This window comes from Solanum verrucosum, unplaced genomic scaffold (genome assembly GCF_900185275.1).
Source record: "Solanum verrucosum unplaced genomic scaffold, falcon-dt-bn FXZP01000088.1, whole genome shotgun sequence".
Lineage (NCBI taxonomy): Eukaryota > Viridiplantae > Streptophyta > Magnoliopsida > Solanales > Solanaceae > Solanum > Solanum verrucosum.
Genome location: NW_026020077.1, coordinates 1,838,187 through 1,855,825, shown reverse-complemented (window position 1 = coordinate 1,855,825; position 17,639 = coordinate 1,838,187). Strand labels below are relative to the sequence as shown.

Sequence of the window (17,639 nt, the reverse complement as noted above, 5' to 3'; positions counted from 1 at the left end):
TTTATAAGGAAAGAGAGAGAAAGGATAGTTTGGGTCATTTTCTGAAATGGGATTCAATTATCCACTTGTCAAAATATAAGTGGAGCCTCATACAAGTTTTGTCTGCCATGTCATATATATGCCTTATGCATAATAAAAAATTTCGTCGGTAATGACTTATAAACCCAGCCTCGATTTTCGCAATATTGACGTCGGAATATCAAAAGGTTAGGTCCTAATTTTTTGCCAAAATTCTCGAAACTTCAATCCATTAACATAGAGGAGCACTGGAGGGATCACACTAAAATGATGGCAGCAGCGAGTACATGCATCCAGGATGGTTCGCTTTTGGTAAACGGTAAGACTCTGTTGACCGGAGTCCCCTTTAACGTCAAAGTTTCTCCGGTGGAATCTTCGGCTGCTTTCTTCTTTGGTGCAACTTCATCCATACCCAGCTCTAGACACGTCTTTTCTCTTGGGGTGCTTCAGTAAGTCCTCTGCTTTTTTTACGCCAATTCCCTTCCTATTTTCTAGTGGAAGAAAATTTAAGCCGAGGCAGGTTTTGAATTATGGTTGATTCCAGGTGCAAAGTTCACTCTGTCTTGGATCTAGAATATGTTTCTACTTGATTGAAAAACTCCAATTAAAATAAGGATGGTGCTTAATAAATATCTCACTATTGACTTTTGAGAGTGCTATCTCATTGGTTAAGTTCATGTTTGGCTAGTCTCATAGGTCAGTAGGGTCCTGATATTTTCCTTTGTGGAAATTGCAGGAAATTCCAGTTCTTGTGTCTCTTCAGACATAAAATTTGGTGGATGATACCACGTGTAGGGAAATTAGCCTGTGAAATCCCAATGGAAACGCAAATGCTTCTCTTGGAAGTGAAGGAAAAGAGTGCACTCTGCGACCGAGATTCTTTGCCTTTATCTAATGAGAAAACCTTCTATGTTTTGCTATTGCCTGTCTTAGAAGGATCATTTAGAGCTACATTGCAAGGGGCACGTTCAAATGAGCTTCAGATATGCGTTGAAAGTGGTAAACTGAGCCAACCTTTTTCATATGTCCTCATGATATAATATGAATTATTGATCAAATAACTATTTTTGTTTTAGGCGATGCAAATGTGCAAACCACCAATGTGTCTGAGGTAGTTTTCATGAATTCAGGAGACAACCCATTTAAGCTGATAAAGGATTCTATCAAGTAGGTCATATTCAGAAAGACTGATGATTGCCTCTTACAAGTCAATAGTAGCTTGAAGCTTAAAGTAGAATATCTTCTATTTTATATTATTTTGCAGGATACTTGAGAATCATATGGGAACATTTAAGCATATTGACAACAAAAAGGTACTGGAGTTATAGATGAGCATTTGCTGTGATAGTTGCAATAGGCCAGTAGCTCTTTTGCAGGGTTGACGTGCTATTCTTCTCAGGTGCCAGGACATTTAGATTGGTTTGGATGGTGTACGTGGGATGCTTTCTACACGGATGTCAATCCACAGGGGATTAAAGAAGGTCTTGAAAGGTACAATATTGAAGTCAAATTTGTGAATGAATCAGATGATGTTTTCTGTGCCTGCCCCTTCTTTTACATGCCATCATTCTCTTCTCCACTCAGGTTTATGGAAGGAGGCTGTCCACCGAGATTTTTGATTATTGATGATGGCTGGCAAGAGACATATAACGATTTCCAAAAGGAAGGAGAACCATTTGTTGAAGGATCACAGTGTGTTCTCCTATATATCAGATAGTTTTTTTTGGTCGTAATATGGTTGCTATTTATTCAATTTTTAAGTTCCCTTTTTGTCAATGTGGTCACAGGTTTGCATCTAGATTAACTGACATCAAGGAGAATGGTAAATTTAGGGGATTGAAACAGGACATTCCATGCTATGACCTCCAGGAGTTCACAAATTTCATAAAAGAAAGTTATGGATTAAAGTGAGTCTAGGGTCCAACAAGTGTTTATTGTTCTCTTGATGGAAACTGGGGAAACTCTGTAAATTCATACAGTTTGCAATTTTGAAGCACTTTCCTTTATGTAGATTTGTATATGTCTGGCATGCTTTGCTTGGTTACTGGGGAGGGCTGCATCCGTCATCTGAAACTATGAGGAAATACAACCCAAAGATTGAGTATCCAATTCAATCACCTGGTAACACAGGAAATCTTCGAGATATAGCTATGGACAGCTTGGAAAAATTTGGAGTTGGTGTAATCGATCCCCAGAGGATTTTTGATTTTTACAATGATCTTCATAGTTATCTTGCAAGCTGTGGTGTAGATGGAGTAAAAGTAGATGTGCAGACTCTTTTAGAAACCTTAGGGTTTGGACATGGGGGTCGTGTTGCACTTACTGGGCGTTACCAAGAAGCTCTTGAGGAATCTATTGCGAGAAACTTTGGAGCAGACAACCTAATTTGCTGTATGAATCACAACTCTGACTCCTTCTACAGGTGAGTAATCTTCGGTTGAAATTGCTATGCAAGGTATGGATGAAGTTATTGTATTGATAATAGTTTCTGATTGAGAAGTGAACTGTCAGCTCAAAGAGGAGTGCAGTTGCAAGAGCGTCGGAGGATTTCATGCCCAGGGATCCTACTTGTCAAACACTACATATTGCTTCTGTTGCATTTAACAGTCTTCTTATGGGGGAGATTGTGGTTCCAGATTGGGACATGTTCCAGGTATGGTATCATCAGTATAATGTGAGTGAAAAGTGACGATGGTTTGGCGTATACTATCTTTGGTTGAGTACAGTCATGCTGCTAAATGACTTAAACTTTGTCTATAAAATGTGGAAACAATTTATGCTTAAGCATTGCTGATGACTAGGTTGCTTTGATCAGATCTTATTGCTTCCGTGTTTGATCATAGAAAAAAACTTTAGCTTAGAAAACGTACTCATTTGATCACAAAACAAAAGGCTTGAGCTTAGAAGAACTAACTGTTCTGTTTATGTAGAGCAAGCACTTCACAGCTAAATTCCACGGTGCTGCAAGAGCATTAAGTGGGTCTACAGTGTATGTTAGGTGAGAGGTCCTATTACACTATGCAGTACAACATTCTTTTCTATGACCAGAACTTCAGCATTACTATTTAAATGAGATCTTATTGCAATTTGATATGTTGTGACAATCTCTTCAGTGATGAGCCAGGTCACCACGATTTTGAACTACTTAAGAAGCTAGTTTTGCCTGATGGCTCAATCCTAAGAGCTAGATGTTCTGGGCGGCCAACGCGAGACTGCTTATTTATAGACCCCGTCATGGATGGGAAAAAGTAAGATGCATTTCCGTACTTTTATCAGTAATTTCTAAGGGATGTTTCCCGCACACACTAGAAGGTCACAGGGACTTCTTAGTGGCTTCGGAGAGAGGGAGCTCCTACAGCTGAAATATTGAAACTGCAATGTTTAATGACACTATTAACCTTGACCTGTTGCAGCTTCTTGAAAATTTGGAATTTAAATAAGTTATCCGGTGTAATTGGTGCTTTTAATTGTCAAGGAGCTGGAAATTGGCCACTGAAGGAAGGATCTGAGAACATCCTTGCCTCGACTTCGAAGCCTCTAACCATCACTGGCCATATCAGCCCTCTTGACATTGACTATATTGGGGATATTGCTGGTGATGATTGGACTGGGGATTGTGCCATCTATGCATTTAACTCAGGTAGTCTTATGATAACTTAAAGTATAACAGCTTTTGCGTCCCTACAAAATTTAATCTGTTTTGCAAAGCGAAAATCCTGTAACTGACCATTTAGCTTATCTCGTTGAGTTGTTGTTAGGCTCTCTTTCTAGATTGCCAAAAGAAGGGAAAATCCAAGTCTCGTTAAGTACACTTGAATGTGAAGTATTTACCATCTCTCCAGTGAAGGTATGTCAACTGTCTGCAATATATTTGAGGTTTTGGAACATTCTCTGCTAAGGGGAGCTCTTTAATATCAAATGAAATGTCATGTGTACAGGTTTATAACAGTCATCATTTTGCTCCTATTGGATTGATTGACATGTACAACTCTGGTGGAGCTATAGAGGGTCTTCTTTGCAGCCAGCTTCCATCAGGATGCAAGATACAAATTAAAACACGAGGCTGTGGCCGATTTGGAGCCTATTCTAGCTCTAAACCAAGCTACTGTACAGTGAAGGGTGAGGAAACAAAATTCAACTACAACACTGAAGATGGACTGCTAATTATTCATCTTGAAGGTGATTGTGATGCTAGGGAAATTGATGTTGTCTATTAAGCCTCTTTGAAGTGGACATCAGATTATTTATTCTCTTTATTGTACCTTCGCTTTTTATTTTATTTTTCGAAGGAAATAAACTTAGACTTTTGTGCAGTTACGTCCATCTAACACCTCTAGTTTCTACTCGATAAAGATTACTACTCGATAATCTAGTACATGAACTAGAGCCGGACTCAAAACTTGATATATATGACTATGAAAAAGGACTAATCACTTGCTGTACAGGCAATAAAAAAAACAATTAAACAAAATCAGCCGTATGTATATAAAATGAATCAATATTATATAAATAGTGTATAATCGTGTATATGATGTATAAGTATGTATCAGAGATGTATATACATCCATATACGTTGTTTATACATTTTTTTCAGTCACGACCAACTCAAATCTCTTCTAAGCAATCCTAAATATTAGATATGAGTTTCTCTCGATGTTTCAAGTCTTTTCATATATTATTCACGCAAAACGATTCACGTTTGTGGCATGTCGAATTTTAAATGAGCTTTGAAGAAACTTTAATAGCGAATTGAGCTATTAATCTTTATCAACTCAAAATTTTAGATATGAACTCCTATATTTCAAGTCTTTTGATATATTATTCACTTGAAATGGTTCACGTTTATCGAATTTTAAAATTGAACTTTGAAACAGCTTTAACGGTTTAACATGAAAGAAGAAGAAAGGAGGAGGAATGAAGAAGGAAAGCACCGAAGAAAGAAGGAAGGGAGGAGTGGTTGATGAATTGATATTACACATTGCATTGGAGCGAGGTGGATGAAATGGAGACTCGCATCTAGTGTCTCTTGTGAAAAGAATGTGTCACTTAGACTTAACGGTAAGTTCTATAAAGTTGTTCCTCAACCAACTATATATATTGTATGACGCAGAGGTAAAGAAGTTGATAATGTTGATATGAATGTGGGGGCGGGATAAAGTTAGAAACAAAGACATCTGTTACAAGGAGATGCGACCTTCATTATGGATAAGATGATGGAATTGAGGCTGAGATGGTTTGAGCATGTGAGAAGGCAATGCATATGCCCCAATATCGAGGTGTGAGAGTTGGCTATGATGGCGATAAGGAGAGAAAATATAGGCCAAAAAGTATTAGAAAAAAGTAATTAGACATAACATGACACCTCTTCTTTTTACTGAGATCATGATTCCATGGGAAAGCACACGAAGATCGAGAATTAGGATATAAGATTAGTAGACAGTTGAGCGCGTCTGAATTTTCATATAAAACTAATTATTATAATCTTCAATTATAAACTCTTTTAATTTGCTAAAATTGACTAATAGCATGAAATATCTATTTTTGATGTTGGAACATCTTTTGAGTGCCCTAATCTTGTTTTGGTTTCAACTTTTACCTTTTCAAATATAGTTCACATTAGTCATTATTGGGAGAGAGAAAAAATACTCGATGAAATAACGTTCACTAATCACTTTCGACCAATCTTGGAAAAATAAACATAATTTGAAATTTTCAAATATTACAAGACAATGGCAATGTTGAATTTTATTATTTTTTTTTAAAAAAAAATTGTGAAATTTAAAATCCTAAGATAATGGAGTAGTTCATGTATTGAAGAAAGAAGTGCTGCCTACATATTTGGGGCCTGAGGGAGAAAATCTCAAAGTAACTAGGACCATCCGCCGGCTTCAAAACCTCTGCTCTCTCTACTCCACCTTATCTTCTTTCCTCCTCATAAACCCCTTTTCTTCCTTCACTCTACCCTAGAGATAATACCACCAATGTCTTCTCTTACCAAACCCTTAATCAAGAATTTATCCATGGCGACCAATTCTTGCCTTATCTCTCTTCCTTCCTTCTTCACCACCACCAAATCCATGTCTTTTATCTCAACCCCATTAAAACCCATCTCCCTTTCTTCCTCATTCTCCTCTTCATCTTCTTTTTTATCTCTTAAAAAGACAACTACCCAATTCCCATCTATTGTTTCTGTAGTGGCTGCTCAGCAAGATGATGACAGCAGTGTTGGCCTTGAAGATAAAGAACAAGGTGGGGAATCGCTTAGCTTTGATTTTGCAAGTGTTGGTGATGCAGGGGAGAGTGATGAGGCTGAGGCCGAGGCGGAGGAGTACGAAGAACCTCCGGAAGATGCGAAATTGTTTGTTGGGAATTTACCCTATGATATAGATAGTGAGGGGTTGGCTCAACTTTTTCAACAGGCTGGTGTTGTTGAGATTGCTGAGGTAACAATGCCCCAATTTCATTGTCAAGTTTGAACCTTTTTTTTCAAAATAGTGAAAAATTAGAGATTCAGGTATCAGGTTGTACTGAATTTTGGTTTTGCAGGTCATTTACAATAGGGAGACTGATAGGAGTCGTGGATTCGGGTTTGTGACAATGAGCACTGTGGAAGAAGCTGAAAAAGCTGTAGTACTGTACAACCGTTATGTGAGTTACAATGGTTCTTTTTCTTTGATGTTTGTAACAGTTATGTTGAATTGTTGGATTTTGCTATCAAAAGTTGGACTTGAAGATGCTTTCTATTAGATATAAGACATTTATTCTTTTTGTTGCTGCAAATAAGAACCCCTCCCCATTTTTGGCTACTAAGAAACAATGTACGTTAACTCTATATTTGTAGATTCAATCGAGGCTCAAGAGTCCTTTTGCCTCTAAGTTGTTTTGATTCTCTAATATCATGTACAATGTGAGGAAATTTTCTTTATCCACTTGCTTATAAAATTTCAATGGAACTTAAATATCTAGAGTAAAGGTTCATGAAACAAGTATTTGCAGTTAAAGGTGAGTTTTTTGAAAGGAAGGATGATTTTGATATCCATCCATTAAGGTTGTGAAGAATTGTTGTGAATGATTTTATGACATTATCTCCACAAGTAAAATATTTTTTTTATGATAGTTACCTAATACATGACCAGAAGTAAAAGCATTCTGAGCTCACTACTGAAGGAAGGAAGCTGAGCTTGTTGGCTGAAATGCTTCCTTCCACTTTCTTGGTTTGCTTCTTGTGTTGATAGCATGTGTAGAGAATATTCACACTTGATTAGCAATCTATCAACTACTGAAGGCATAGTTGATTGATTAATAACTTGTCCCAATCAAGAGGCTGTTCCCTCTGGAAACTAGGGAGAAGGTAAAGGGCTTCCATAGTAGCTCTGAAGCAAGAGAATAGGAGTGGCTTCTGCACTGTTGTCGCCCCTCCATGGATGAGCATGAGCAAGAGAGGAAGTAGAGAGGGAAGGGCTGGTTTGTCCTTTTACCAACTTACTATTTAGTGTGTGTGTTTGACTGAATGTGCTGGTCACTTCAGAGTGAATGTTAATAATAGAATCTGATGTTTTCCATGTGCTATTCCCTTGAGCTGTCCCTTTAGAAAAGACCTGTCACATGATTCAGATATTTCATAGTTATGATGTGTGACACATGGATACGTTGGCATGTTACTGAAACTCTTCCTAATTTTCTATTTTATTTGGCTAGGATCTCAATGGAAGGCTCTTGACAGTCAACAAAGCTGCTCGAAGAGGATCACAGCCAGAACGTCCACCTCGAACATTTCAGCCTACTTACAGAATCTATGTTGGCAACATCCCATGGGACATTGATGATGCACGCCTTGAGCAAGTCTTCAGTGAACATGGTAAAGTAGTAAGTGCCCGGGTGGTTTATGACAGAGAGTCTGGACGGTCACGAGGCTTTGGTTTTGTGACGATGTCAAGTGAAGCTGAGATGAGTGAAGCAATAGCCAACCTTGATGGACAGGTGATGTGCACACATATTATGACACTCACACACATGCATGATAGGAATTGATCATTGCTTGAGTCCTTTAGTCCATCCATGAGTTTGATTCTAAATGCTTCGACACCTTTTAACCATTAATATGAAAAAAGAAAAAAGTTACATCTCTTTTCTAGATTTTTAATGATAGATCAACTTTTTTCTTAAGAATTTGGATTAGTTTTCTATGATAAATTGCAAAGTGACTGCGATCTAGATGTTTAACTAACGTCAGGTTACTCTCTAATTTACTAGATATCTATCCTGATTCTGATATCCCTATAATCTGAATCTTATAAGAGAGGAAGAGAACTACCAACATGTGCTTCCATACTGGTGATGAAACCAAATTTATGCTTTATAAATTTCTAACTCTTTAATTTATTTGTAATGGTATGCAGTCTTTGTGCACTTATTTTATATAATTGGCATTGTACAGGAGTAGACTATACATGCTAACTTTTCAAATATGAGAATATATTTTATAAAACCTGTGTTTGTAAATTGGTATCTTATAGATATTGTATTCTGTGGCTAGAGGCCAAGTTTAAATTGGTAGCCAATGTCATCTTGAAGTACCAACGATGTCTAGATTCACTATTATCCCACCCCCAGTGAAAAGAAAACAAAAAAGAAGAAGAAAATTAAGATGTTTAAGAGTCTAACAAATGAGATTCGTACACTCTGGTATCATTTGTTTACTGCATCACTTGAAATAAACTGTAGTACTGTACCGATTTTTCTTTAGTGTCGAGTGTTTGGTTGTCATTTTTGGTATCCGTAACACAAATCCCACATTAGTTAGTTTGTACTTCCCCCACTATTAATGCAAACTGCGTATGCCCCCACCTTCCCCAAACCCCATTTATGGGCTCACATTGGGTATGTTGTTTATTTGTTAGTGGAACATATGTAAGAGCATAAAATGACTAAAATGGTTGTTATAGTATTACTTGCTTAGTTAAGCTATTTCTTGTAATCTGATAGTAGTTTCTAATAATTCTTGTAATACACTGGTATTACTTTTAAAATTAGAAGAAAGTAATTCTTCGACTCTGGGTGAACTTTAATTATAGCTAACCTGGTGGGTTTTGCTTCAAGAGAAAGCCTAACTTTACTTTGGGTTGGCATTCTTCTTTGGAAAGAGAAGTTGCTTGGCTTACCACACCAATCACCTTAGCGATGGACGTTTTAGCAATGAAAGCTAGACAGAAAAATATTATATATCAGTTACATATTCATTAGATGAGAGATTGTGGATCTGTTTCATAGTGACAACAACTGAGTTGGTATCTTCAATTTTTGATATGATTAACTAATCTGATAAGAAATGCAAATATATGATGATGATTATCAAGTTCATTATAATTCAAGTATTATGATACCTGATGTGACTTGTTCACGGAACAAATGACCTCTCTTTGTATTGTTTGCTTAATACAGATGTTGAACAGTTAGTTACTTGGTTGATGGTTATTCTCTTTGATGGATTCATGTTAGGCATATATTTTCTTTCGAGATCTTTGATCTTGAAGCTAATAGTTTCTCTTCATTGTTGTATTTCAGACTTTGGACGGGAGGACGATCAGGGTAAATGCTGCTGAAGAAAGACCTAGGCGCAACACGTTTTGATTTTGATCACATGTTTTATTGTTCGATTGGCGTAGTAGTGACAGTTCTGCAGCTATGAGCAGTTAGATTTTCATCAAACGTCTTTAATTTGGCTCTCTACTTGTAAGTTTTTATTTGTTGATTACTTATATAGGGCACGGCGACTTTTTTTTTTGTTCTTTCTTCTGCTCTTGCCCTTTGGAAACTCTGTGGTAGAGGATTGAATGCTGTAAGATTTTGAATTCTATTTGTGGTAGTACTCATTTGCCGTTAGCTTTACACCTTCATGTTGCTAGAACTTATTCAGAATGGATAGGAAGCTTTACTATGATCAAGAGATCTGGTGTCCTAATTAAGCTAGTCGTCCAATGTTATATATATTGGTATGACATCATATGCAAAATAGAAAAGCATTGTAAATTGTTTTACTGGTGTTCTGATTCAGGATCTCACACCTTCACATTAATCCAATGATGCATGCCATGTGTATGAATATACATAATATATATTCACAACATTATATCACTTTAGTACTTTAAGGAGCATCAGTTTGGTGTCAACACAACACCCGGTGCAAGTAAAAGGATAGCCATATATATATAGTATATAGGTACTATAGTAGTGTACGGTTAAGCAGGTAAGCAAAGGCGAAAAGCTCTCTCTCTCTCTGTTGTCATGTGTATTTACTACTCTAATGCATCGATGCTGGGATTAAATATAGCAATCTAATGTTGCATTCCTAAACTAAATTCAATATCAGTATTATCTCCAGTAACACATGTAACCATCCGATTCCTTTTGCTAGACAAGAAATATATTACCGACAAGGAAGAGAGAGGCGATAGCTTGTAGAGCAGGTTCTACAAGATAGAATTTGCATGGAATTAAATACAGAACCATTTAGATCGTTCATTCTTTACAGGCTAAGAGGTGTGAAACTGTACAAAACATCAAACTGAAGTGCCACCTGCCACACAAGTGAGGAACCAACATCGCCAGAAACAACCAGCTTTATGTGCCCTTTATCTGTGCTTTCTCAACTAGTCAGTGCCCTTCATTTGTGCTTCTCGACTAGTCAGTGGAACATAACGGACAGAAGTCTCACTTCGAACACTTATTGAACCATCCATTTTTTTGTCTATAACCTTGAGGTCTTGAAAAAAAGTACCCACTGGAATCACCATCCTTCCCCCAGGCTTTAACTGGTCAATGAGATCCTGTGGAACATCAGCTGCAGCTGCTCCAACGTGAATAGCATCATAAGGTGCGTGCTCTGGCCAACCTTTCCTCCCGTCTGCAATGATGCACAAGTTACCAAAAACACTCGTTTGTCAACAGCCTCAAGAAAAGTCCCATGGTGGGAGCATGTCAGACTGGAAAGAGAAATAATATTAACCAGCCACCTATGAACACTACTTTGATACGGCGAGCGTCTTTTCTTTTTTTATGACAAGGGAAACACGCAGCCGCTATCCTCTGGGTGCGCATAGGGCAAAACTCCTACTCCTATGCAATAACTCACAAACCACATAGGAGAGGTAACCCACACTAGGCGAGCCCAGTGCGACGAGCTCGACCCAAAAGGCAAAATCCCTTGCTTTTGTTGGCAAGGAGTTTCGAACTTGAGACCTCCAACATAGAAGTCCCAAGCCCAAACCACTGGGCCACCCCGAAGGGTGATACGGCGAGCGTCTCCTGAACAAACTATATGAAAATGCTATAAAAACCATACCACCAACATGCAATGAGAGGGACCCTTCTTTTAATAAAGGAGCTGCTGCACTCTTTTCAACATTCTTGATTGACCACGCAACCAACTCTGGTATATGTTCCACACCAACAACTCGACCTTGTGGTCCAACCATCAGAGCAAAACATGCTGTGAGGTACCCCGTTCCTATATGAAACAAAAACCTATTAAGAAACTGACTGCTGCAACATAATTAGCTTTGACAAGAAAAGGTCATCCTTCATTCATTCAAACAATCAACTATACCTCAATTCAAATTGATAGGATTTAATTACTTACAACACAACAATAATATATTCTAAAAGCTTATCAGTATCTCCTAAAATTTTCCATGTGAGAGAATAAATATCCATCAAGTAACAATGGCATGAAAGTCCCAAAACATGCAAACTGCACATTCGTTTAATTTATTCAGTTCTCTCTCCAAAACTCCAACTAAGAATTACGATTATGGAGGACAATTATACTAGTGAGAAAGCTCCCGCTCCCTTGACCACAAACCTCCTCATTACATAAAAATAACTTCTCAAAAGCTCATGACGAATGAAACTTCCTCTTATAGCTAATACAGGAAGAACTTGTACAAAAAAAAAAAGTACAGAAAGACCAACTCTTCATTCAAGACCAAAACAGAAACAAGCAAAGACAGTTCAACATTATCCTCTTCCTCTAACCAAACCCTAGATTTGATTCTTCCACTTCTATCTAAATTTGTCCCATCAAATATCCAACGATTATTAAGATTTATACACCAAACTAACACAAACTATTAACTGTTACCTGGAAAGGCCAATCACGTGGAACATTTTGATAAAGAACAATCATGTGAAACATTTAACATCCTTCTGGAAATATTATTTCCACATTGGATTAGAAATTATTTTTAACAATAAGATTCATGGATCTCATAGCACAAGTGTAGAGTTGATACTACACCAAACTGTTATGCTTGCTGCTAGATGGCATCCGTTTGACATGCAACCACAAACAAGGAACTTGGAAAACGAGAGGAAAAAGCTGTGCAGCAAAAATGGTTCACTTTCTCAATCCAATGATGGTGGTGATACATCTCACAAGATGGTGTTGATACATGCTCACAAGACAAAGGTTAATACCTCAGGAAAACAGAAACAACCTTATCTAAAATATTGAGAACCAACAAGCTGCTATCTAATCACTCACTGAATGCGAGCACATTTGTCATTTCTGATTATCAACCGACATGAAAAACCAGGCAAGTTATAAGAATGACCCAACAAGAGAGCTCTATAAATAGCATCTCACTTATCCCTGTGAAAGCACAATTCAATCATAACTTGGGCAGCGTTTTCTGAGTAGAATCAAAATCTATCCTAAGATGCCAAATTGGACAAATGGAATTTGAACTAATAAATATGTGATTCTGAATTAGTTTGCAGAAACGAGTGAGCTCAATATATAATTACCTGAACCAACATCAAGAGCATGCATGCCAGGCTGCAACCTGTCCTCCAATAATTCAAGACACATAGCATGCATATGAGGTGCTGAGATAGTGGCATTGTAACCTATACTCATGGGGCTATCAACGTAAGCAGGAGTACCCTCAGGTACAAACAAACCCCTATCTACAGTTTCCATTATTTCTGTTACTTTCTGTGATTTTATGACTCCATATCTTCGCAACTGCTCAGTCATTCCCTTGTTTCTGTTAACGGCACTTCCACTCCAAAATTGCTGTTGATAAACATAAAACAAGATTGAAATAAGAGATAACAAATATGCCCATCTGGTGACCTGCTCAAGGTTGACCGGAAAGCAGAAAAAGATGCACAGCTATTAAACCATTTGAATTATGTGACAAACAAATAAAAGATGATGTAAGATTTTATTCATAGAGGTAGATAGATAAAATAATGTATCAGCCTATCAGGAAAATTTACTTGCTAGGATGTCCAAGAGTATGACAAATAACTAGTTATCCAGGCACCCCAATCTACCCTTTCTACTCCCTTTCTCACTGATGTTTGAAGAAAAACTCAATTTAAAAAATTCACAGGTATCTCTCCTAGGACATTCTTTAGATTGTGCTCTCATTTAGGAACACTCTCACAATCCAGTACGATATAATAGCCAAAAGGATGTGAGCTTTAATGCATGGACGCCAAGCTGAGCTAGGGAGTTCAAAGATTGTCATCAAGACACTACTTTAGAGTCTTAGAGGGTGCTTGGAGTGAAGGTTTGAAGGCCAACGACATGCTCAAACACTTAAAAGAACTCACTTACAACATGAGATGCGGAGCCCAAATGAGACCACAAGTAGTGTAATGCGGCCACATGTTAGTCTCATCTAGCTTGAACTTTGAGGGCTCACTATTTTAGGGTTGCGGAGTACTTGTGTTCGCAAGTCAAGGGATGCGGCATGGCATGGAATGGCATGTCCATCACAAACTCCAGAAGCAGTCTGTTTGGGGCTGTTTTCTGCAAATTAATTTGAGTGCCACTTTTGGGCATTTATGTAATAGCTAGCCTAGACTATATAAATAAGTGAGTAACTCATTTAGACTGTGAAATTCGATATGATATGACTTTGAAGAGTGAAACTCTTTCTCAAGAGTAGGCTATGGTGTTTGTTGCTAGACAATGTTGATGTGATTGCTTGCTTGAGGAAGCATTCCTCTTGAGGTTTATCTTAGTGATAGATTGTTTGTTATCTTATAGATTTGGTGCTTGTCTTTAAATTCTTAATAAAAAATTTGGTTTTAATATAGTCATTATTATCTATTAGTTCCTTGCTTGAGTGTTTCTTCTATCTTTTATTTCTTGTTCTTAGATTTAGGGTTTCCTTACATCAGGCTTGTCCAACCAAATGATTATGTGGAGATTGACTATTCCACTTCAAGCTGTTTACTGCTACTAATTTTTCTTTCCATTCACTGTGGAGAAATTCACAATCACAACAGAATAGCAGGAAATGAATCATTTGAAACCAGTAAACAAAAACAAAACAATTAGAAATTATGAAATACATATGAAATTACTTGTCTCTGTAAGCACACGAGGTGCCGAAAAATAACAAACAGATAGAAAGAGTACCTCCATTCGAGAGAAGAGAGAGTTTCCCGTGAAGAAACTGGGATTTAGGACACGGCAAAAGGATGAAGAGAAGAGAGGCAAGGTGGGAGGTTTTTGGCGATGAAAACTATGGAGTTGGTGGGCGTATAATAGACAAGTGTGCTTTAAAGGCGCACGGTAGCGGAAACCATACGCTATAGCTGACACAGAATGTAAGGATATTGAAGACGGCATTTTTCACTCTCGCTGCTTCTCGATCCTTTAATTTGGCATTCTCCTCTTTCTTACTCACGCTTCTCTTCCCACGTGTCTTTTTTTTCCCTGTTTTTATTTTACTTCTAATTGGGCCTTCAATTAGTATGGGCCTTAGCTAACTTTGTGGGCTTTGTCTGGCCCAACTTTTGTCTACCCAAAGCCCATCGAAAGCTACATGGGTCAATGTTCTTGAGTAAATTACACTTTTGCCCTTAATTGAATGAACTTATGTTTATGAGTAACTTACAAAAATAACTATATTTATAGGGTTAATGAATACCAATAGCTATAAGTATGTTATTTACAATAAATGACTACAATTTATATCACTTTTTTGCTGTATTTTTGTATAGTTTTTTATTTATTTTATTTATACATTAATACATCTTTAAGTACAACAAACTAAATAAGGAATTGATTCTAAATATAACCCACTATCCTTACATTACGTCCATACAATGAGCAACTTCCCATAATTAACTTTATAACTGAAAATTACTCATTTAAAGACATATCATATTATATTCTTTATCAGTTTAACAAAAATTGTGATACATCATACTCAATTTTCTTGTTGTCTCCATAATTCTTATTCTGGCGTCGTAAAGGTATTAATATTTTTTTTTTTGTTAATTCAAGTTATTGTATGTAAGCAAATTGTTGAATTTGTGAATGAAGGTTAAGTATTTTGATTTTGAATAGGTGAACTACACGGCAATAGATACACTAGTTGTTAAACAAAAAATGAATGCACCAATATAGAATACAATGAATACGTTGTTGTTAAACACAAAAATGAATACGTTGGATACAACTATACTTGTATTCCCTAATCAACTTTTTATCTTGGATATAGTACTTATCTATCTAGATATAATTGTATTCGCAAATCAACATTTCAACTTGTGCTTATATAACAATACAAGTATCTATGCATATAAATATGGATACATTCAACACTGTTGGTAAGCAAAAATATGGATACATTAGACAAACGAGCAAAAAAGATACAATTTGTGGGTATCAAACTGTATAAGTATGGATACATTAGACACACGAGAAAAAAAAGATATAATTTGTGGGTATCAAACTGTATAAGTATTCTTGTAAATAAATTTTTGAAAAGGCCAACAATATTGTATTGATGTATCAAACTATATTTGAATTCCCTAATCAACTTCTAAATTTGACAGAGTACTTATGTATTCAAATATAATTGTATTCACATATCAACAATTCAACTTGTGGTTATATAATGATACAAATGTCTATGTATATAAGTATTCTACTATATACAAAATTGACAATCAAAGAACCCTCAATCTCTTTTTTGTTCATGTTCTTCTTATACTCATTTTTTAACAACTATACACATGCATACGAAATCAAATTTTCTAACAATTTTAATACAAGAGGACAATCCATAATATATTGACAATGGCACACAATACATGTGTTGAGATATATAAGTAAATGACATTAAACTAAAAAAAATAAAGCATACAACTATCAATTTCATTTTCCTCTTGTTCCTGCTCGACTGCTCTTTTTTCACACCCACTTGAATCAATATTGTTGACTTTTCTCCCTTTTTTCAAGATTAGTTTTCACTTTTGAACCTTTTTTCTTCTTTATTAATTTTGCATGTTCGATTTTTTCAAGCAAATTTAAGGGTATATGATCATTAACCTTTTTTGTTCTTCTTTCGTTCTTCATTGCAGCAGTAGAGCCTGAAATTTTGACTTCTTGTTGAGTAATACACAAATCAAAAGAAGGTAGTTCATCCAACAATTTGTCAAATAAATGTATATCTCTCGTAACCCTCCTCGGAGTATCAATTTCAGCCATTGAAATGGATAAACAAATTCTTGAATCAAAACCCTATGAAAATAGAAGAAAGTGTAGATGTGCAGATATATAATGTTCATAAAAACGAGATAAATATGCAATTAGAAGATATCTGATGGATACAAAATCACAAAAATTGCTCTTGCAGTGATGTAAAAGATCTTGAATTTGAATGAATTTGGGGTGGGGGGGTGGGTGGGGGGGGAATCAGAAAGTATGTGATGTATGAATATTGATGAAAGAGAAAAACTTGATAATGGTAAACATGGGAAAAGATCACAAAAGTGCCTGCCATAATTAATTAGGCATTCAATAATTACTTTCCTATTTAATATTTATTTATTATATTAAATATATATATATATATATATATATATATATATATATATATATATATATAAATTTATTTATTTGTATATAATTAAGTTTGCTATTTATAATCTAATTATATCCATATAACATGAAGAAAAAAAAAATGTAGCTATTTTTCTTGAATATATATGGATGTTTGTCATATTTTGAAGTTTTTCCAATGTTTAATGGGACAAAAGTTGTCTAAAATGTGAAGCATAATTTATGAAATATTATGGTGTAAAGATATAAATTTATGCCTTGCAAAAAAATTTACCTAGTCCAGGTAAGTCTTCTAGAGAAAATAACCAAAATGATCGTTAATAATATATTGAGAATGCTTTATTTTGATTCTTAATATATTTCACTTTTCAAAGTATAACAAATGTGTTTATTTTGGTTCTTAATAGATTTCACTTGATTGAAATGGTCCTTCATGTATAACAAGAAGTGTTCATTTTGGTCTTTTTACCCTAAACCTAACAATTTTTTTTTTAAAAAAAAGTGTTAAATTTACTATGGACCTTATGTGGCTAACAAAATTTACCCTTGTTGTCCTTTTTGTTATTTTGAAAAGTACTCCATAAAATGTAATACTATTTTCTCTAGTTTCTCCAACAATATTACTATTTTTCCTTTTCTAAAATATTATTCTACTGACGTAATACCCATTTCTGATTTAAGCAAGAGAAAATAATAAATTTGTTAGAGAAAGTAAATAAAATAGTGTTAGATTTCATGAAATTTTTCTTTG

At 35.8% G+C, this 17,639-nt stretch overlaps 3 protein-coding genes across 4 annotated transcripts in view; 2 read left to right on the top strand and 1 right to left on the bottom strand.

The window, feature by feature from the left end:
- Window positions 1-288: 288 nt before the first annotated feature.
- LOC125824040 (probable galactinol--sucrose galactosyltransferase 2) lies at window positions 289-4,335 on the top strand. The gene is made up of 14 exons (XM_049503392.1): window positions 289-467; window positions 755-1,017; window positions 1,095-1,185; window positions 1,283-1,331; window positions 1,418-1,509; window positions 1,603-1,710; window positions 1,806-1,925; window positions 2,030-2,440; window positions 2,530-2,671; window positions 2,949-3,016; window positions 3,132-3,266; window positions 3,432-3,658; window positions 3,777-3,865; window positions 3,957-4,335. Exons 1-14 carry the CDS (start codon window positions 289-291, stop codon window positions 4,233-4,235), a joined length of 2,253 nt encoding a protein of 750 aa, XP_049359349.1. The 3' UTR covers window positions 4,236-4,335.
- A 1,505-nt stretch (window positions 4,336-5,840) lies between these two features.
- LOC125824060 (28 kDa ribonucleoprotein, chloroplastic-like) lies at window positions 5,841-9,799 on the top strand. Its single transcript, XM_049503412.1, has 4 exons — window positions 5,841-6,461; window positions 6,565-6,666; window positions 7,717-7,998; window positions 9,583-9,799. The coding sequence occupies exons 1-4, from the start codon at window positions 6,000-6,002 to the stop codon at window positions 9,646-9,648; spliced, it is 912 nt and encodes a 303-aa protein (XP_049359369.1). The 5' UTR covers window positions 5,841-5,999; the 3' UTR covers window positions 9,649-9,799.
- Window positions 9,800-10,411: 612 nt separating this feature from the next.
- LOC125823993 (protein-L-isoaspartate O-methyltransferase 1-like) overlaps window positions 10,412-17,639 on the bottom strand; it is a 41,080-nt gene continuing 33,852 nt past the window's right edge. Inside the window, exons 2-5 of one of the 2 annotated variants that reach the window (XM_049503346.1) lie at window positions 14,453-14,530; window positions 12,823-13,093; window positions 11,360-11,524; window positions 10,412-10,921 (exon numbers count right to left, since the gene is read on the bottom strand). In XM_049503346.1, the coding sequence (XP_049359303.1) occupies window positions 10,668-10,921; window positions 11,360-11,524; window positions 12,823-13,093; window positions 14,453-14,458 (696 nt within the window). In that variant the 5' untranslated portion in view covers window positions 14,459-14,530 and the 3' untranslated portion in view covers window positions 10,412-10,667. Of the gene's footprint in view, window positions 10,922-11,359; window positions 11,525-12,822; window positions 13,094-14,452; window positions 14,686-17,639 lie in introns of those variants that run through there. The other variant, XM_049503345.1, reaches the window with a different exon arrangement.

Bases quoted from the DNA above. Each gene is read 5' to 3' on its own strand.
- LOC125824060 (XM_049503412.1), top strand. From the start codon at position 6,000: ATGTCTTCTCTTACCAAACCCTTAATCAAGAATTTATCCATGGCGACC. The intron at 6,667-7,716 runs GTGAGTTACAAT...TTATTTGGCTAG, and splicing joins TAGTACTGTACAACCGTTAT to GATCTCAATGGAAGGCTCTT. The intron at 7,999-9,582 runs GTGATGTGCACA...GTTGTATTTCAG, and splicing joins TAGCCAACCTTGATGGACAG to ACTTTGGACGGGAGGACGAT.
- LOC125824040 (XM_049503392.1), top strand. From the start codon at position 289: ATGGCAGCAGCGAGTACATGCATCCAGGATGGTTCGCTTTTGGTAAAC. The intron at 1,332-1,417 runs GTACTGGAGTTA...TATTCTTCTCAG, and splicing joins AGCATATTGACAACAAAAAG to GTGCCAGGACATTTAGATTG. The intron at 2,441-2,529 runs GTGAGTAATCTT...GTGAACTGTCAG, and splicing joins AACTCTGACTCCTTCTACAG to CTCAAAGAGGAGTGCAGTTG.